The sequence below is a fragment of the Agelaius phoeniceus genome, chromosome 18 (assembly GCF_051311805.1).
Source record: "Agelaius phoeniceus isolate bAgePho1 chromosome 18, bAgePho1.hap1, whole genome shotgun sequence".
Lineage (NCBI taxonomy): Eukaryota > Metazoa > Chordata > Aves > Passeriformes > Icteridae > Agelaius > Agelaius phoeniceus.
In genome coordinates this window covers 9,014,470-9,029,173 of record NC_135282.1, presented here as the reverse complement: position 1 = coordinate 9,029,173, position 14,704 = coordinate 9,014,470, and the positions used below count along the sequence as shown (strand labels likewise).

General features: G+C 45.4%; 1 protein-coding gene across 1 annotated transcript in view; it reads right to left on the bottom strand.

The window, feature by feature from the left end:
- Window positions 1-14,704, bottom strand: part of MED13L (mediator complex subunit 13L) — a 169,343-nt gene that overhangs the window by 24,214 nt on the left and 130,425 nt on the right. The window contains exons 9-16 of the mRNA XM_054646098.2: window positions 14,456-14,560; window positions 11,427-12,155; window positions 10,547-10,769; window positions 10,005-10,110; window positions 8,863-8,987; window positions 7,604-7,703; window positions 4,090-4,310; window positions 808-1,013 (exon numbers count right to left, since the gene is read on the bottom strand). Coding sequence (XP_054502073.2) covers window positions 808-1,013; window positions 4,090-4,310; window positions 7,604-7,703; window positions 8,863-8,987; window positions 10,005-10,110; window positions 10,547-10,769; window positions 11,427-12,155; window positions 14,456-14,560 — 1,815 coding nt within the window. The remainder of the gene's footprint in view (window positions 1-807; window positions 1,014-4,089; window positions 4,311-7,603; window positions 7,704-8,862; window positions 8,988-10,004; window positions 10,111-10,546; window positions 10,770-11,426; window positions 12,156-14,455; window positions 14,561-14,704) is intronic.

The following is a 14,704-nucleotide window of genomic DNA, read 5'->3' as shown; positions in this document are numbered from 1 at the left end:
AAAGATACAGACTGCTTCCTCTAGAAGTGAAGTAGTGCAGCAGGAGACCTTTGTACTATTACTATGCTTTTTAAGAGGTTTTATTAATTTAATGGTGCAATTATTGCTAGCTTTCAAAACCTCCAGCAATGAATTTCCTCCATAAACATTGCTAATTTCTGAGAACTGAGTGAGGAATCCAAGCTTTGAAAATGAGTGTCAGTGGTTCCCTGTAGGTCACATCACTCTCCTCTTTTGGTCTCAGGAAGGGTGGGACAGGGCAGGAATGGACCAACATCTGTCTGATCAGCAGCTCCCCACAGCCCCACTCAGGGACACCACAGGAGCTCAGAGGAGCTCCACTGGCCCACTCAACATTTTCAGAGCCTTCAAAATGGCAAATGGAATCACCAGGATCAGAGATCACCAGGCTGGAGCTCAAAGTGACACAAGGGAGCCTGGCTGAAGGCTGAACATGGAAATGGGACAGCAGAGATGTGATGGGTTGAGTGCATTCAATTTGTTCCCCAACACTTGTGGTTTCAGTTGAATCACAATTATTTTCTTGTATCAGAAATTACCATTAACTCAGGCACTGCATGTTCCCGTTCTTTTAAAAGCATTGAGAGTGGACACACTAACACCCCTGACTGCCAAGGCCAGCGTTAAATGTTCCTGCTTTCAGAACTGTTTTGATCTCAGTCAATGACAAACCTAAAAGGTTTAAAATACATTTGCAGGCTAAAGCACTGTCAATACAAACAACCATTTTAGTTACCCAGCTTTAGGCATGGGTTTGACAGACCCATTTCCTCCAGCTGTACTTACTTGTAGCCATCTCTGATGAAAGTGGCTGCAGGTGGCAATGGAAGTTGTTCAATTTTTGGAGGGACAGCCCAAGAAGGCCTGAAGATGCAGGCATCTGGAATCTTCAGAGGTAGGAGGCACTGGCTGGGCAGGATCTTCAGTGGAGCAAACAGGGAAGAGCCCACGAAAGGTTGAAATGATGGAACTTTGTGCACATACGAAAAATCCTGTAACATCCAAGCGACCTTGGTTACAACAATGTGGTCAGGCTGCTCTTTGAATATTTTTTAAAATTAAAATCTATTGTACTGTTTGAACCCTCTACAATTACCTTTTTACCCCCAAATGAACTATATTTATTCCTTCTACAAGGCATTCAAGAGTAGTTCCTTCAAGGAAACTCAGCTGAGGCTCCCTGTTATCCTGAGATGCTGCACAGCTTTATGGCAGAAGGTTTCACAATTGCATCAGGCTCATTTCAGACAAGCTGTGCCTGAAACATGAGTAGTGCACCATGAAAATTTCACACTACCTAACTTTTAGCACCTCGTTTAGGCACTTAAAAGGTTGATCTTTGCAAGACTTCTGTACTGACAGTGAGGAGAGGCTGCCACAGTGTGAGGAACCCTGAGGTGCCTTGAGGCAGCCTCTAAATAACCCCCACTGTGGGGGTTCACATCACTTTGGCAATAACAGTGCACACTTTGCCAATCATTACATGGAGTGTTAAATCCAAATATCTAAACAATCCAGCAAACACAGTATTAGCTATCAATGAAGTTCAGCCCAGCTGGGCTTGCAGTGACTGTCACATTTGCTTGCAGAGAGTGATGACAAGAACTTCAGCCAGAGTTTCTAGAGCTATTCCAGCTCTTTCAGGAGAACAGAATTAGTCCTCTTGAGGCACTACTGCAAAGTAAAAATCAGCATGAAAACAGTAACAGCAGTCTCAGTATTTAACATCTCATTAGAGCTTTGCATTTTTTTCCCTTGCACCTTGTCAAGCATTGAGGGATGAGGAATGTGTGGATTTCTATCTCCAGCTGCTGAATGCTCAGCACAAGGAATCTACTTCCATGTTCTCAGGATGATCAGCAATGGGTTTAGTGCTTGTTTCCCCCACTGGTGTGTATGAGCAGGTGTGACACACACAGAAGCAAGTCAATTGTGCTGTTGAAAATGTTCTCAGGCAGAATTGAAGTATTTTAATACTCCTGTAATGGCTGTGAGGGAGATTAAAATATCTTTGGTATCGGTGACACCCTGAAATCTGCTCCCACTCCAAAACCTTCAGCTCAACGAATTCCAAGACAGACTTTTCTTTTTCCCAGGCCCAAGTTATCCTATTCTTGAAAAAACAATTTACTGCACAAGCAGAAGAGAAAAACCAGCAAGGTCTGTGGCAAGGCAAAGTCTTACAAACCTTATAAAAAACCTTATTTCAAACCCCTGTAGTGGCATAACAACTTGTGGATGCAGCAGCTCAAGATGGGCAATGGAGACTGTCCTGGAGCACACACTGAGAAGGTGCCTCTTCCCAGTGTGCCTCCAAGTGAGAGCTCAGGGAGGGAGGGAGGGAGGAAGGAAGGAGAGATCTGGCAGTACCAAAGCAGACTTGTGCCTTGTCCTGATGTCCAGCTGGCTTCTGCCATCAGGAGGGACACTGGGAATTCCCTCCCACATCTGCAAAGCCCCTTTCTCCACAGAAGTGCTGGGACAAGCTCCCCACAGCTCAGCCCTTGGCAGGGGAATGAGCTGGGAATTCTGGGGTCTGACTGGACACCCTGGACTGGCACCAAAACATGGGAGCACAACCCTGGAATTCTGTCCCACACACTGTCCTGCTCTCTGGCAGGGACAGGGACTCCCTTCTCTCCCAGGGACAAAACTGAAAGCTCCTGTGGAAGAAGTCACCCTGTGGGACTTGCCACAGCCTCCCTTGCAGTCTGCCTGAGGGATGCTATTCCTGCTGGCAGGAAAATGTCCTGGCTGACAGCTGAGCACATCATTTACACTGAACAAAGGCATCCATCAGTATCCTCACACCAACACACAGCCACTTCTTGTCCATGCAGCTGCAAGTGTGCCCTGGCTCAGCAATGCAGACCCCTAAAAATCAGCCCTCAATCAATTCCAACATGGGCACAAAGGAGAGGGAAGGAGGTGGTGCTGGGGACAGAGACAGCTGCTGAAATAGAAGGAGCAGGCTGTGGCACAGGAGGGACAGAGTGGGTCTGAAGGAGAAGAATTAGGCTATACAATCAAAGGCTGGGGACTACCAGGAAGCCAGAGTTAGAGTGGGCATCTCCCTTTTTATTCCCTGTGTACAGAGCAGCTTGCTGCAGAACAACATGCTGTGCATTTCCACACAAAAAGTGCATTTTTATTAAAAAAAAAAACCCTCAGGCTGTATGCATGGAAATATGGCAACTGTACCTTCTGACAAAGGTGACAAAAGGCAGCCCCAGAAGTTCAGTAATGCAGGACACACAGGCAGAATGATTTGTGCCCTGCTCTTACCCTGTGATGGAACAATGACACAACCAATGTATATCAGTGCTGATGCTGGGTCCCTCCATGGGATGCTATGGAGAAATGGCCACACTGGGATGTCACAGGAACCCAGAGTCCCCAGCTACAAACAGCTCTTTACTGAGACACTACAGGACTCAAGAGAGGAGGAACTAGGTGACATTACCTGACCTGTGTTATACAGAAAGTCAGATAAGAATGGTCCCATCTGGCCTTAAAACTTGTGAAGTAACATCAGCTGAAGAAGAAACAGAGCAAGTTCAACCCCTGGGCTTTCTCATAGAGTTTCAACCCTAACCAAAAAAGGAACATTTCAGAGAGATAAAGGCAGCCTTTCTACATGCACCACTTTATCCCACTGTGTGCCAACGTGGCAGCAGGGAGGGGGGCACAGCAAAGGTGCCATAGAGAAATTATCTAAAGAAATACATCATTTAACAGCTACTTAGCCACAAGTGTGGTGTTTTTCCACACATGGACATTCTTTCTGTTAGGCACAGGGCTCATTTCACATACAATACTGTTTGTTTCCTGAGAACACCCAGAACCACTACAAACATAATATTACAAAATGTCTACAGTTAAAATCAGGGAAACAATTAAAAAGCTCTTCTACTAGAAAAGAATATTTTTGCAGCTCCAGGCTGACAGGTTCTTTACACAGGTCCAGCTCACATTTTTAGTTGCTACACACACTACATGGGACTTGTTTATAAAACTCAAAGTGTGCATAGAGGACTTTGTAAAAATCCCACATTGCTGGCATGTTACCTTAATTTCTTCAGGTTTAGGGCTACCTAATCCATCCTCCACCTCCATTTTAAACTCAGCCAGCTGTGTTGGAACCATGTTGACCATAGGACTCTCCATCATTCCCAAGGCAGTCACGGTCTCTGAACTTATTCCATCTTTGTAACTCATCACTGGGGAGAAGGCAGGGTGCTGTTCTAAAGAGGGTGGTGTTGGGAACATCCTTTGGAGATCTGCAACAGCTGAAGAGGATGAAATAACACAGTTAATCATTCAAATATACATTCTCAAGGAAATTCAATAAAACAGAAGAGACCAATTCAATGCTAGCTCTTATTTCATCAGTTAAAAACTAGCAAAGCTTCTCCAGATTTACTGGGGTTCTGACAGCAGTGTAAGTGTAGGCCAAAAGTTAACTCCTAGGGATAAATTCCCCAAATTCCTGGGGATACTCTGCAAAGTTATTGTTCAGCAGAAACAACAACTTGGTAGATGGACAAACAAATGCAGAGTTTACCAGCAACTAATAAATCCTTCATAACTGGAGAGCTGAATTGGCATTAACACCAAGCTCACACCACTGACTGTTTCTAAGAAGCCACAGAGGAGTTTTCTCCCTTTGCCAGAGCTGACCTAGCCCTAAACCAGGAGGCCTTTGGAATTCATGTGTCCTGAGCTGGATTTCTCCACTCGGTCATTGTAGCCTTGTCTGGTCCATGGCAACACAAATCCTGCCACAAACACAGGCAGTTCTGCCCAGGAGCAGATTTCCAGGCATCCCAAAGTTCCAGTGCCAGAGAAGCCACAAAATTATTATTTTCCATCACAAGATATTAAGCCAGGAAGATCCCTAAATGACTTCTCAGGAAATGAACACAATGGAATCATCCACTGTCTATTTTTCTTCTTTAAGCAGAACCAACCCCAACAGAGATGCTCTATACAGTGTAATGCAATCAAACACTAAGTATTGCATGCTCTCCTTCCAACTACAGCTTCCATATTTATTTTGTGTCACATTCAGCATAAATGCTTTCTTTTCCTGACTTAAATTAGGACAAATCCTCTCTGGACAAAACCATCAGTGGCTAACCACTCTAATTAGAGGAGGGTGAATTCCCACAAGTGTCTCCTCTTAGATACTTTTTTGGACAGATTTAATGCCCAATCCCATTTCCATACCCAAGCTGATGGGACACAAGGACACCCTTATACTCAGTAACATCTGCAGCCTAAAGATAATGGAAAATTCATAAATTAATACAGATGGGTTTCTGACTGGCCAACACTGTGTTGTGGAAATCCCAACAGGTAAGAAGAAGTACTGTTCTCAAAAACAAACAGAAAAAGGCAGAAATAAGAGATGGGATTAGAATTATCTATGGACTATGAATACCTGCACTAACAGTACATTTGTGTGGGATGCTGCAGCCTCAGGATGTGTCTCCACTCTACCTTAACAGAGCCAGCCCTGCATGGGATGCTTTTGTGCTCAGAGATGACACAGTCAGGCTACTGAACCCTTTAGACAAAGGGATACCACTCAAATAGGGGCAGTCCTCTCAAAATGCAGTTCTGTTGGTAATAGCTGTCCCAGCTGAACCCAGTCCTTCACAATCTGGAGCAGCAGAGTAAACAATGGGCTATGAATTATTCCCACTCTGTCCATATTCTTTTTTCCCCACTCTTTCAGTATCTGAATTTAAAAGCCCTTAGTCTTGTCCTGATACAGGGATAAATTAAAGCTGAAAAAAAGTTCAGCAGAATGGAAGAAACTCTTTTCCATGAACATTAGTATGGAATACAATGTTCAGGCTGGCAGCTGTTTCTCAGCAGAGAGAGGTGCTTTAGGCACTGGAAGGGGACAGGGAGGAAGGTGAAAATGAAGGGTGGCCAGTAGGAATTTATGATGCTGTACAAGGCACTTCAGCTCCCCACAGACACTGCTGTGCCTCCACAGCTGGTGGCAAGGCCACGGCTACAAGTGGAGTGTATCTGTTTAACTTCACACTACATCATTTTCTCACCTCCAGCTCACTCCACTTAGCAAAATTCTGCAGTGCAGATTCATAAAAAAGTTTAATTACAAAAAATCCCCCAACCCTACAGCAACAGGCAACTATCATCATTCATTTTCATGTGTGTCATGCTTGAAAAAGCTTTGCATATTTTAAAAAGCTATGGATCAACTAAACCTGTCAAAATCCAATCTCTGTATACTTCAGACTTCTACATTTGAGTAAATCAGCACAGCTTTTATGGGTCCATAAAACTCTGACTCATCTCCTTCAGACTGGTTTTTTTCTTCACCTCAATTTGTTCTCATTACCAGCTGAAGTTAATGAGAAGGTATTAAAGAATGATTTGCAGAGAGATTGGATTTCTGCTTATAGTGGCCACAGAAATCAAACCCTCTTTCCTTCTCACCACAAAGTAATTTGTAATTTGATTTGTTACTATTATACCAAAAATTCTCACCTTCCTCCTGTCCCACAAACACAGACACATTTCTCCTTCATCTCAAGAGAAATGCCACCTACACCAGTAGAATCAGAGACCTGTTCAGGTCAGAAAAACCCTCTGAGATCATCAACTCCAACCACTCCCAGCACTGCCAAGGCCCCACTGACCCATGTCCCCAGGTGCCACATCCACAGGGCTGGTAAATCCCTCCAGAGATGGGGACTGCAGCACTGCCCTGGGCAGCTGTGCCAGGGCTTTACAACCCTCTCAGTGAAGGAATTTTCCCAATATCCAACCTGAGCCTCCCCTGGCACACTTGAGGCCGTTCCCTCTCCTCCTGTCCCTGTTCCCTGGGAGCAGAGCCCGACCCCCCCGGCTGCCCTCTCCTGTCGGGTGCAAGAAATGCAGCAAAGCCCTCAAACCTCAGAGTACAAGTTACCATTCCCAACACCTGTTGGCACAGTCCTTAGAAAAAAGCCCTGTTGTTTTAATGTAATTTCATACAATTTCAGAAGTTTCCTGCACTCCCATCACCTCCCTTGTCCATGTAAAGAGCCTGCACAAGCATCACTACCACAACCAACTATAAAAGGTCCACACCATACCTCCAATTAGAACCCAGCATTTTGATTTTAATCATGCCTTTCCCAAATCCAGATTAAACCCTGAAGGTGATTTTAGTTTTAATTTGTCAAATGTTCAATGCAATTTTCTTCCAAGACAGGTTGAACCATCATGGCCATGGTTTTAAATTCTTCGATTTTGTTAAGTAGAAGGATTTATACTTAAAGAGGGATTTGGTAGTGGCTGAAGTGCCCAACAGTGAGCAGAGAAGAAAGGGGAAAGCTTCCAAAGGAAGATTTGTAACAAATCCCTCCCATAGTTCCAGACTAAGACAACAATGTCAACAGAAGAGTACCTCACATATCAGCAGGCTCATTAAAAATCCATGTCTGTATTACCACTGCCGTCATTAAAAGCTAGCACGGGAGCCCCCTGAGTGAGCCCGGAGCCCCTGCAGGGCTGTGCAGTGACCAGGGGCGGGGTGTGGGCTGAGGAGCTCGGTACTCACTGGGAGGGTAGGGAACCGCGGTCCGGCCGTCCTTGCCCAGGGGCCGCTCCTCGGAGCCCGCTGCCGGCAGCTTGGAGGAGCGCAGCGCTGGGGACACGGCCTGCAACACCAAACGCTGCAGTCAGCACAGCCTGACACCTCTCGGTGGCACTGCACAGCAAACACAATGGCTGCTTTTCTACTCCCCCACCCTCTGCCCACAAGGAGTCTGGATTTTTTCCCCCTTCAACACTAAAAACAACAAAAAAATTTGCCTGTCTATATATTCCCCCATAAATTGATGCATACATATAAGTATGCATTTTTATAGTTCTATACACATACAAATTATATTCAAAATTTTATCACAAGCCCTGGGCTTGAAATGTATGTGGCTGCTCTATTTATTTCCATGTTTGGATTACTTCAAGGTAGTAATGGGAATATGACACAGAGTAAGCCCAACACAGGCAAATGTTAAGGCAGGAAAAACATTAGGGCTGTCCAGGGCAACTTCAGAGAAGAAAGTAATTTTTTATTTTGACAGAACAGTCCTCTGGTAGATTTACATATTAACTGTGGCATCTGAAGTGCAGTTTGTGTGGAACCACCATAAGGAAATTGGTGCACTTATAAAGTCCTGCCAAGAAAAGGCATAAGACTTTTAAACACTGTTATCTACTAACAGTCACTTTAAGACTACCTTCTGGATCATTATGGTTGTATTAGATTATGCTTAAAGATAGTGACTATCCAAATCTTTGCCTTCCCAGGAAATTTATTGCCCCTCATAACTGATAAAAATCTGCACTTCCCTCTGTATTTCCTAACATGCAGCAACTATTTCTCTTTGCACTGAAATGAAGTGCTCGGAGGAACATGAGGTAACATGACTCAGAGAATTACTGGAATCCTGTAAGGTTGAATTTATTTTTCTTTGGGCAGGTTCTCGGACAAGGTAAAAGAACCCATCACCAATTAATAAAACTTGGATCTTTTCCACCATAATTCTCAAACAAAAAATTCTGATGGAAGTCCAGGACACAGAACTAGATATAATGGATTTATAAAGCAACTGCATGGCTCTCCCTATGGAAGCTCCTTATAGTCTGTCCATGCAGGATGGATCTCCTGAAGATCTCTCTGTTTGCCAGCAATCCTTCCTAGCTAAAATCCAAGTCTGCCTACCTGGAAACTCTCTCCCATCTCTTAGGGATAATCATTCCCACTAGGAATCTGTTTCTTGGCCTACAGAACACTCATCCCCACAAGGAACTCACCCCAAGCTCATCCTCGTCGGAGTTGTCGAAGATGTTGTCGAGGTCGTGCAGGGACGGGGCCAGGTCGGTGACCTGGGTGAGGCTGCCGGAGCCGGCCCTGCCGGCAGCGCCCTCCTGCCGCGGGTCTGCCAGCATGAATGGGAGCAGAAGAGTGAGGGAAACTGAGCACGGGCAGGGAAACTGAGCACGGGCAGGGAAACTGAGCACGGGCAGGGAAACTGAGCACGGGCAGGGAAACACAGCACGGGCAGGGAAACACAGCACGGGCAGGGAAACGGAGCACGGGCAGGGAAACGGAGCACGGGAGGGAAACGGAGCACGGGCAGGGAAACACAGCACGGGTAGGGAAACACGGCACGGGCAGGGAAACGGAGCACGGGCAGGGAAACTGAGCACGGGCAGGGAAACTCAGCACGGGCAGGGAAACACGGCACGGGCAGGGAAACACAGCACGGGCAGGGAAACACGGCACGGGCAGGGAAACACGGCACGGGCAGGGAAACACGGCACGGGCAGGGAAACACGGCACGGGCAGGGAAACACGGCACGGGCAGGGAAACTGAGCACGGGCAGGGAAACTGAGCACGGGCAGGGAAACGGAGCACGGGCAGGGAAACTCAGCACGGGCAGGGAAACTCAGCACGGGCAGGGAAACTCAGCACGGGCAGGGAAACTCAGCACGGGCAGGGAAACTCAGCACGGGCAGGGAAACTCAGCACGGGCAGGGAAACTCAGCACGGGCAGGGAAACGGAGCACGGGCAGGGAAACTGAGCACGGGCAGGGAAACACAGCACGGGCAGGGAAACACAGCACGGGCAGGGAAACTCAGCACGGGCAGCAGCACAGCAGCACCTCTGCCCCGCAGCACTGAGCCCTCTGCTCTGCTGGAGCCTTGCAGGCTGAGCAGCAACCACCCAGGGTCAGCCAAGAAACAAGGAAGGAGCTGCTGCTGCTCATTTAATATCTAAAATATATATCATTGTTTTTATAAAAAGGACAAGGAAAATCAAGTTTTTTCCAGCTTGGGACTGTCTGTAGCTCTGATGTTACAGACAAAAGTTCAGATGTGATTTTTCCCTCCAGATGTTATGGCATATAGGTATTTTTGCTTTGCAGATCTAATTAAAGAACTGTAACTCACCAGTTTTAGGAGCAGAACTGAAAATGGACATGGCATCTTTTCCATCAGGAACTGGTGTGGAATGACCCGTTGGGGGGATCTCCTTGGAACCAATCCCATCTTCTGACTATACAAAAAATCAAAGAGATTTCATGACTATGAATTTAAGCCATGTAAGAATAAATGTTTTCCTATGTCCAGCCAGAGTCAGGGGTCTGAGTTGAATATAAGATTTACAAAGGATTCCATGGACATCAATTGAACTCTGACAGCCAGTCCAGGTAATTAACCACCTTGAATTCTCCAGGAAAAAACATCTTTTAGAATGTTTGCTTTCACAGCCAAACACCAAAACAGCTCCATAAAGGATAAGATACATAAGGAGCATCATGCACATGATAATATAAAGTAATAGTTTTTAAAAAAATTAAATATAAATATATACATGTCTGATTTTGTTTTATGGAACAGACTTGTGTCTTCCAGAGAGCTGTAGAGCAAACACTGTGCACAGGATAAATCCCACAAGATCATTAATGCCAAAGACTGGATTTGCACCTTACCTTGTTCTTTTTCAAAGGATCTTTCTCAGCCCCAAGTTTGCATTTTTTATTGACAGTGAAACTGTACTTGATGTCTCCATCTTCAAAGGTGTAAGGATCACTGGTGTCCCCCCAACCTTCTCCAGGGGGTTGTAGTAGAGGCAAGGGGTCAAGATAGTTCAGGGTCTGCACTGGTTTCTGCTCTTCCAAAATTTTAAACCGTTTATTAGGTTGTGCTAAGAGCCTGAAGTGAAAATAAACAAGCAAGGCCAACATGAAACAAAACCAGCACGATCTGCAGCTGTCACAAACACAGCTCACTCCATCCCCCTTGATCAAGTAGAAATGTTTTTTTCCTCAAATAAAGGATGTATTGGATATATTTAAACATTAAATACCTTACTGTATTAAGACCTACTTTGGGACAATGAAAGAAGAATCAATTTTGTCACTGTATAAATGAAAACACTTGGAAGTCCAGCCTTCCTGTGTTTTTCAGGCTGAAACCCTTTTCACCCTGGCAAACTCCATTGTAATTATCAAGCCCAATAGTCTTTTAACTCAATAACTCTTCCTCAATTAATTTTTCCCATACATTTTCATTAACTACTCTCTCTGGTGCATTTTTTAAAATGCATTATCAGAATGCTACAGTAATTTTTAGGCTAGCATAAAATACAAAAATAGGTTACAAAGCGATTGATCAGTTTTGTAGTGTCCAGCAGAAAGCCAGAAATGGAAAAGGCAAGCATGCTGCACTAGAGTGTTTCTATTTAACTATTTGGTGCTCTCTGCAGCACCTGTGATGGTGAAGCCTTAGCCTTTCTGAGTTGAAAAGCAGAAATTAGAGTTTGGTGATGAATAGAGCTGCCCAGCTCCCCTGCTCAGAGTGCTCTCTCACCTTTTCAGTGCAGTGCTGTCGGGGTTGATCTCCATCCTGCCATCCCACCTCTCACACGGCAGCTCCGGCGGCCGGAACTCGGGGTCGTCACTCGAAGGGACACTATAGGTCCTCCACACGTCCACGGCCTCGTTGCTCTGAGTTATGCCACAGTACAAGGCTGTCTCACTGACCTCTGCCATCAGAGGTAACCTCTGTCCCACCAGGACTGTCCTGTCATCTAAGCTGGGCAGTGGCTGCAGCTCCAGCCCGCTGCCGTAGAGTGCTGGGTTCACAGGAACGGAAGGGGGGTCCAGGTTCTCTGCCTCCTGACCTCTGGGCTGGGGGCTCAGGGTGGGAGGCAGAGGGGAAGTGGGGGAATGGGGTGAATCCATAGGATTCATATTAATTTGCTTGCTTGCATTTCTAGCAGGTAGCGGGAGCGGCTTCTCGTATTTCCTGGAACTGGGGACTTCCAAGGCGGCCTCCATCCCGGCCAGGCCCAGCTTCTGCCCGGCCGCCTCCTGCTCCATGCAGAGCTCTTCAGTCACCGAGGGCCGATGGTGGAAAGGCATCAGGGGCCTTTTCTGCAGTTTCTCTCCCTTGTCCTGCCGCTCGGTGGTTTTGTGCTTTGAGGAGGCAGGAGGGGGCAGTGCCGAGGCCGCCGCCGTCCCCACGGGGAAGCCGGGCTGGGGCAGCGTGGGCGGCCGGCCCGAGGCACCGGCGCAGCGCTGCTTGAACACCTTGTGCCTGCAGGAGGAGGAGGAGGAGAAAGCACTCACTGCGTGCTCCGGGCAGTTTCCCACCTCAGGGGAAAGGCAAACGCAAAGAACAGCCCTGAGAAACCTCCCGTCTGCTCCTGATATTTTAACAGCCTTTTAATTTCTGCCTGATGGAGAAAGTCTGGATAAATATTTTTAAATATTCAAAACAAAATAATGCAGTAACATACAATCTTATTACTGGCTTCATGTGGCATTTTTGACTTTGCATCCAGTATCTTTGAGAAGCACAGGATTGAATTTCAGTGTTTCAGGTCCTGCTAACAAGTATTTTCATCATACTGATGATGATTCCCAACGATGTGACAACAGGGATATAACTCTGCCCATACTTTTACTGGTCTTTTTTGTTGTTCAGGGCTTTTTGTTTAGCTGTTTATTTGATTTTATTACGCTAAACAGAAATTGAAAGATGTGTTTGTGCTTAACATTGAAACCTGTTTAAAAATAAACACCATTTCAGAATGAATCACTCCATTCCTATTTTATGAACAACAACAACAGGACAACAAAAACGCATTTCAAAACATGTAATGTGCTTTTTACTTAAAAAGATAACCCACATGATCACAAGTGAAGTGGGCTACATTGGAGACACCCAACCCTGTATATGGGTTCAGACACAACATTTTGTGCTTGCTGTCCCTGTTCCCTGGAAGCATCCAGGCTGTGTGGGGTTATCCCAGCTTTCTGCAGGGCTTTGCTGTTCCCAGGACATGCTGCAGATTCCCTGCAGCAGCAGATGGTCTGTGCCTGCAATCACCCTAATGTGCAGCTAATGCCCTGGTAACTGGAGATTTGCCTTAAGCATGTTCTTGTAACATTTCATTGCCTTAATTCTCCATCATTCACCGTATTTTAACTGGCTGCAGAGAATTATTTCAGACATTCTGCTCCTCATACACCAAGCTGGGTCTGCAGGAGACTGAATTTGATGCTGAGTACCAGACAGCCCTTTGAGACTCCAGATCTAAGATCATATCCTGTCATTTATCCAGTACATGGAATGGGCACAGAAATGACTAAAACAATTTCTATATGCCAGTAGCTGCTCAGGTTCTGCAGCTACACACAAAGTACTTATTGCTGTTTGAAACCAGGTACTGCCTTCATTTTAAGGATAGTGTTTCCATTTCCCAGTTGCTGTGTTTACCAACCCCAGCATGATGCAGTTATCACTGGAAGAATGAACAGACAGTGTGAAATTCCAAGTGCAGCTGAACTTATCCACAGAACCAGGCTCCCACTGCCCACTCTTGATCCCCTTGCTTTCCAGGCAAAGCTGGACCTCAGTTTTCCACAGGAAACACTAGGCATTCTGACAAAACATTCATCTGTTCCAAATTCTTGAGTATATAAATACAAACAATGTGTATAATCAGGGGGGAAGAGCTGCAGAAAGAATCCTCTTACTTGGGATAGAGCAGGGAGTCTCCAGGTTGAACATTCCACCCTTGTAGGATGCACAGTCCCTTCATCCCTTCCTCTGACTACACAAAGAAGAACTGCATCCTTAAGGAATAATTTCTTTTGGTCAAGGTGCTTTTATCACCTATCTTACAAGTAGATGGTGACCTTGGGAATTTCAGTAAAAGTGTTTCACAGGACTATTTCACTGCAAACTGGAGCCTTTTCTAGCCCTGTAAGAGCTCTCTGATAGTTTTAAGAATGGTTAAACATATTGGTGATGATGGTTTGCCTTTCCTGAGTGAGGAGTTCTGGAATTTTAACCACCCAAAGATGACAGATAACTTTAATAACCTCCTGAAGTGTTTGTGTGTGTGAACTGTGAATTCTTTCTGATCCAGTGACAGAGGGTGACCAGGCTGCAAAGGTTTCATATTCTCTTCTGTGGGTTTGGTGCCATGGCAGATTGACCAGAGGCACATGAAGTGATTTGCAGTATGTTTTCCCTCTTCCTCCAAATACCAGGATGATCACAAACTTAGGAAGATCCTGCCCTCTTCACCACAAGCCTTAACAACTTAACCAAAGGTTACAGCACTGAAAAGCTGCAGAATGAGTTCCTTATGAATGGGAACTGTTGGAGTGATCCTGGTCCCAGTAACATCATTTTTCCACTTGGATCCTGCAAGTGACAGTGGGCTGAGATGCAGATTCACCCCCCAAATGTGATCACAGGTTGGATACTACAATTTCCTCTTGTGTCAGCTAAAGCTGAGGTAACTCCCTTCTGTAAGTGTACTTCTCTCTGAATTAAGCAGGGCTCTCACAATATGACAAATGTTTATTCTCTTCAAAGCTCACCTGGAACAAGAACAACTGACTCTTTGGACTGGATCCACAAAATCCCATGAAACACTATTGTTAGGAACTTCCTCCTCCAAATTTGCAGCTGTAATTTGATTCCTCCTGAAGAAGAGAAAATTATTTTAGTAATCACCACCTTTTGAGGAACAAAATTTTTAAAATGTACATAATTCATATATGTTCCCCTCAGATAAATTATTTCCTTCTACTTGACCTTCGAAATTGACAGCAGATCCCTGCACTACT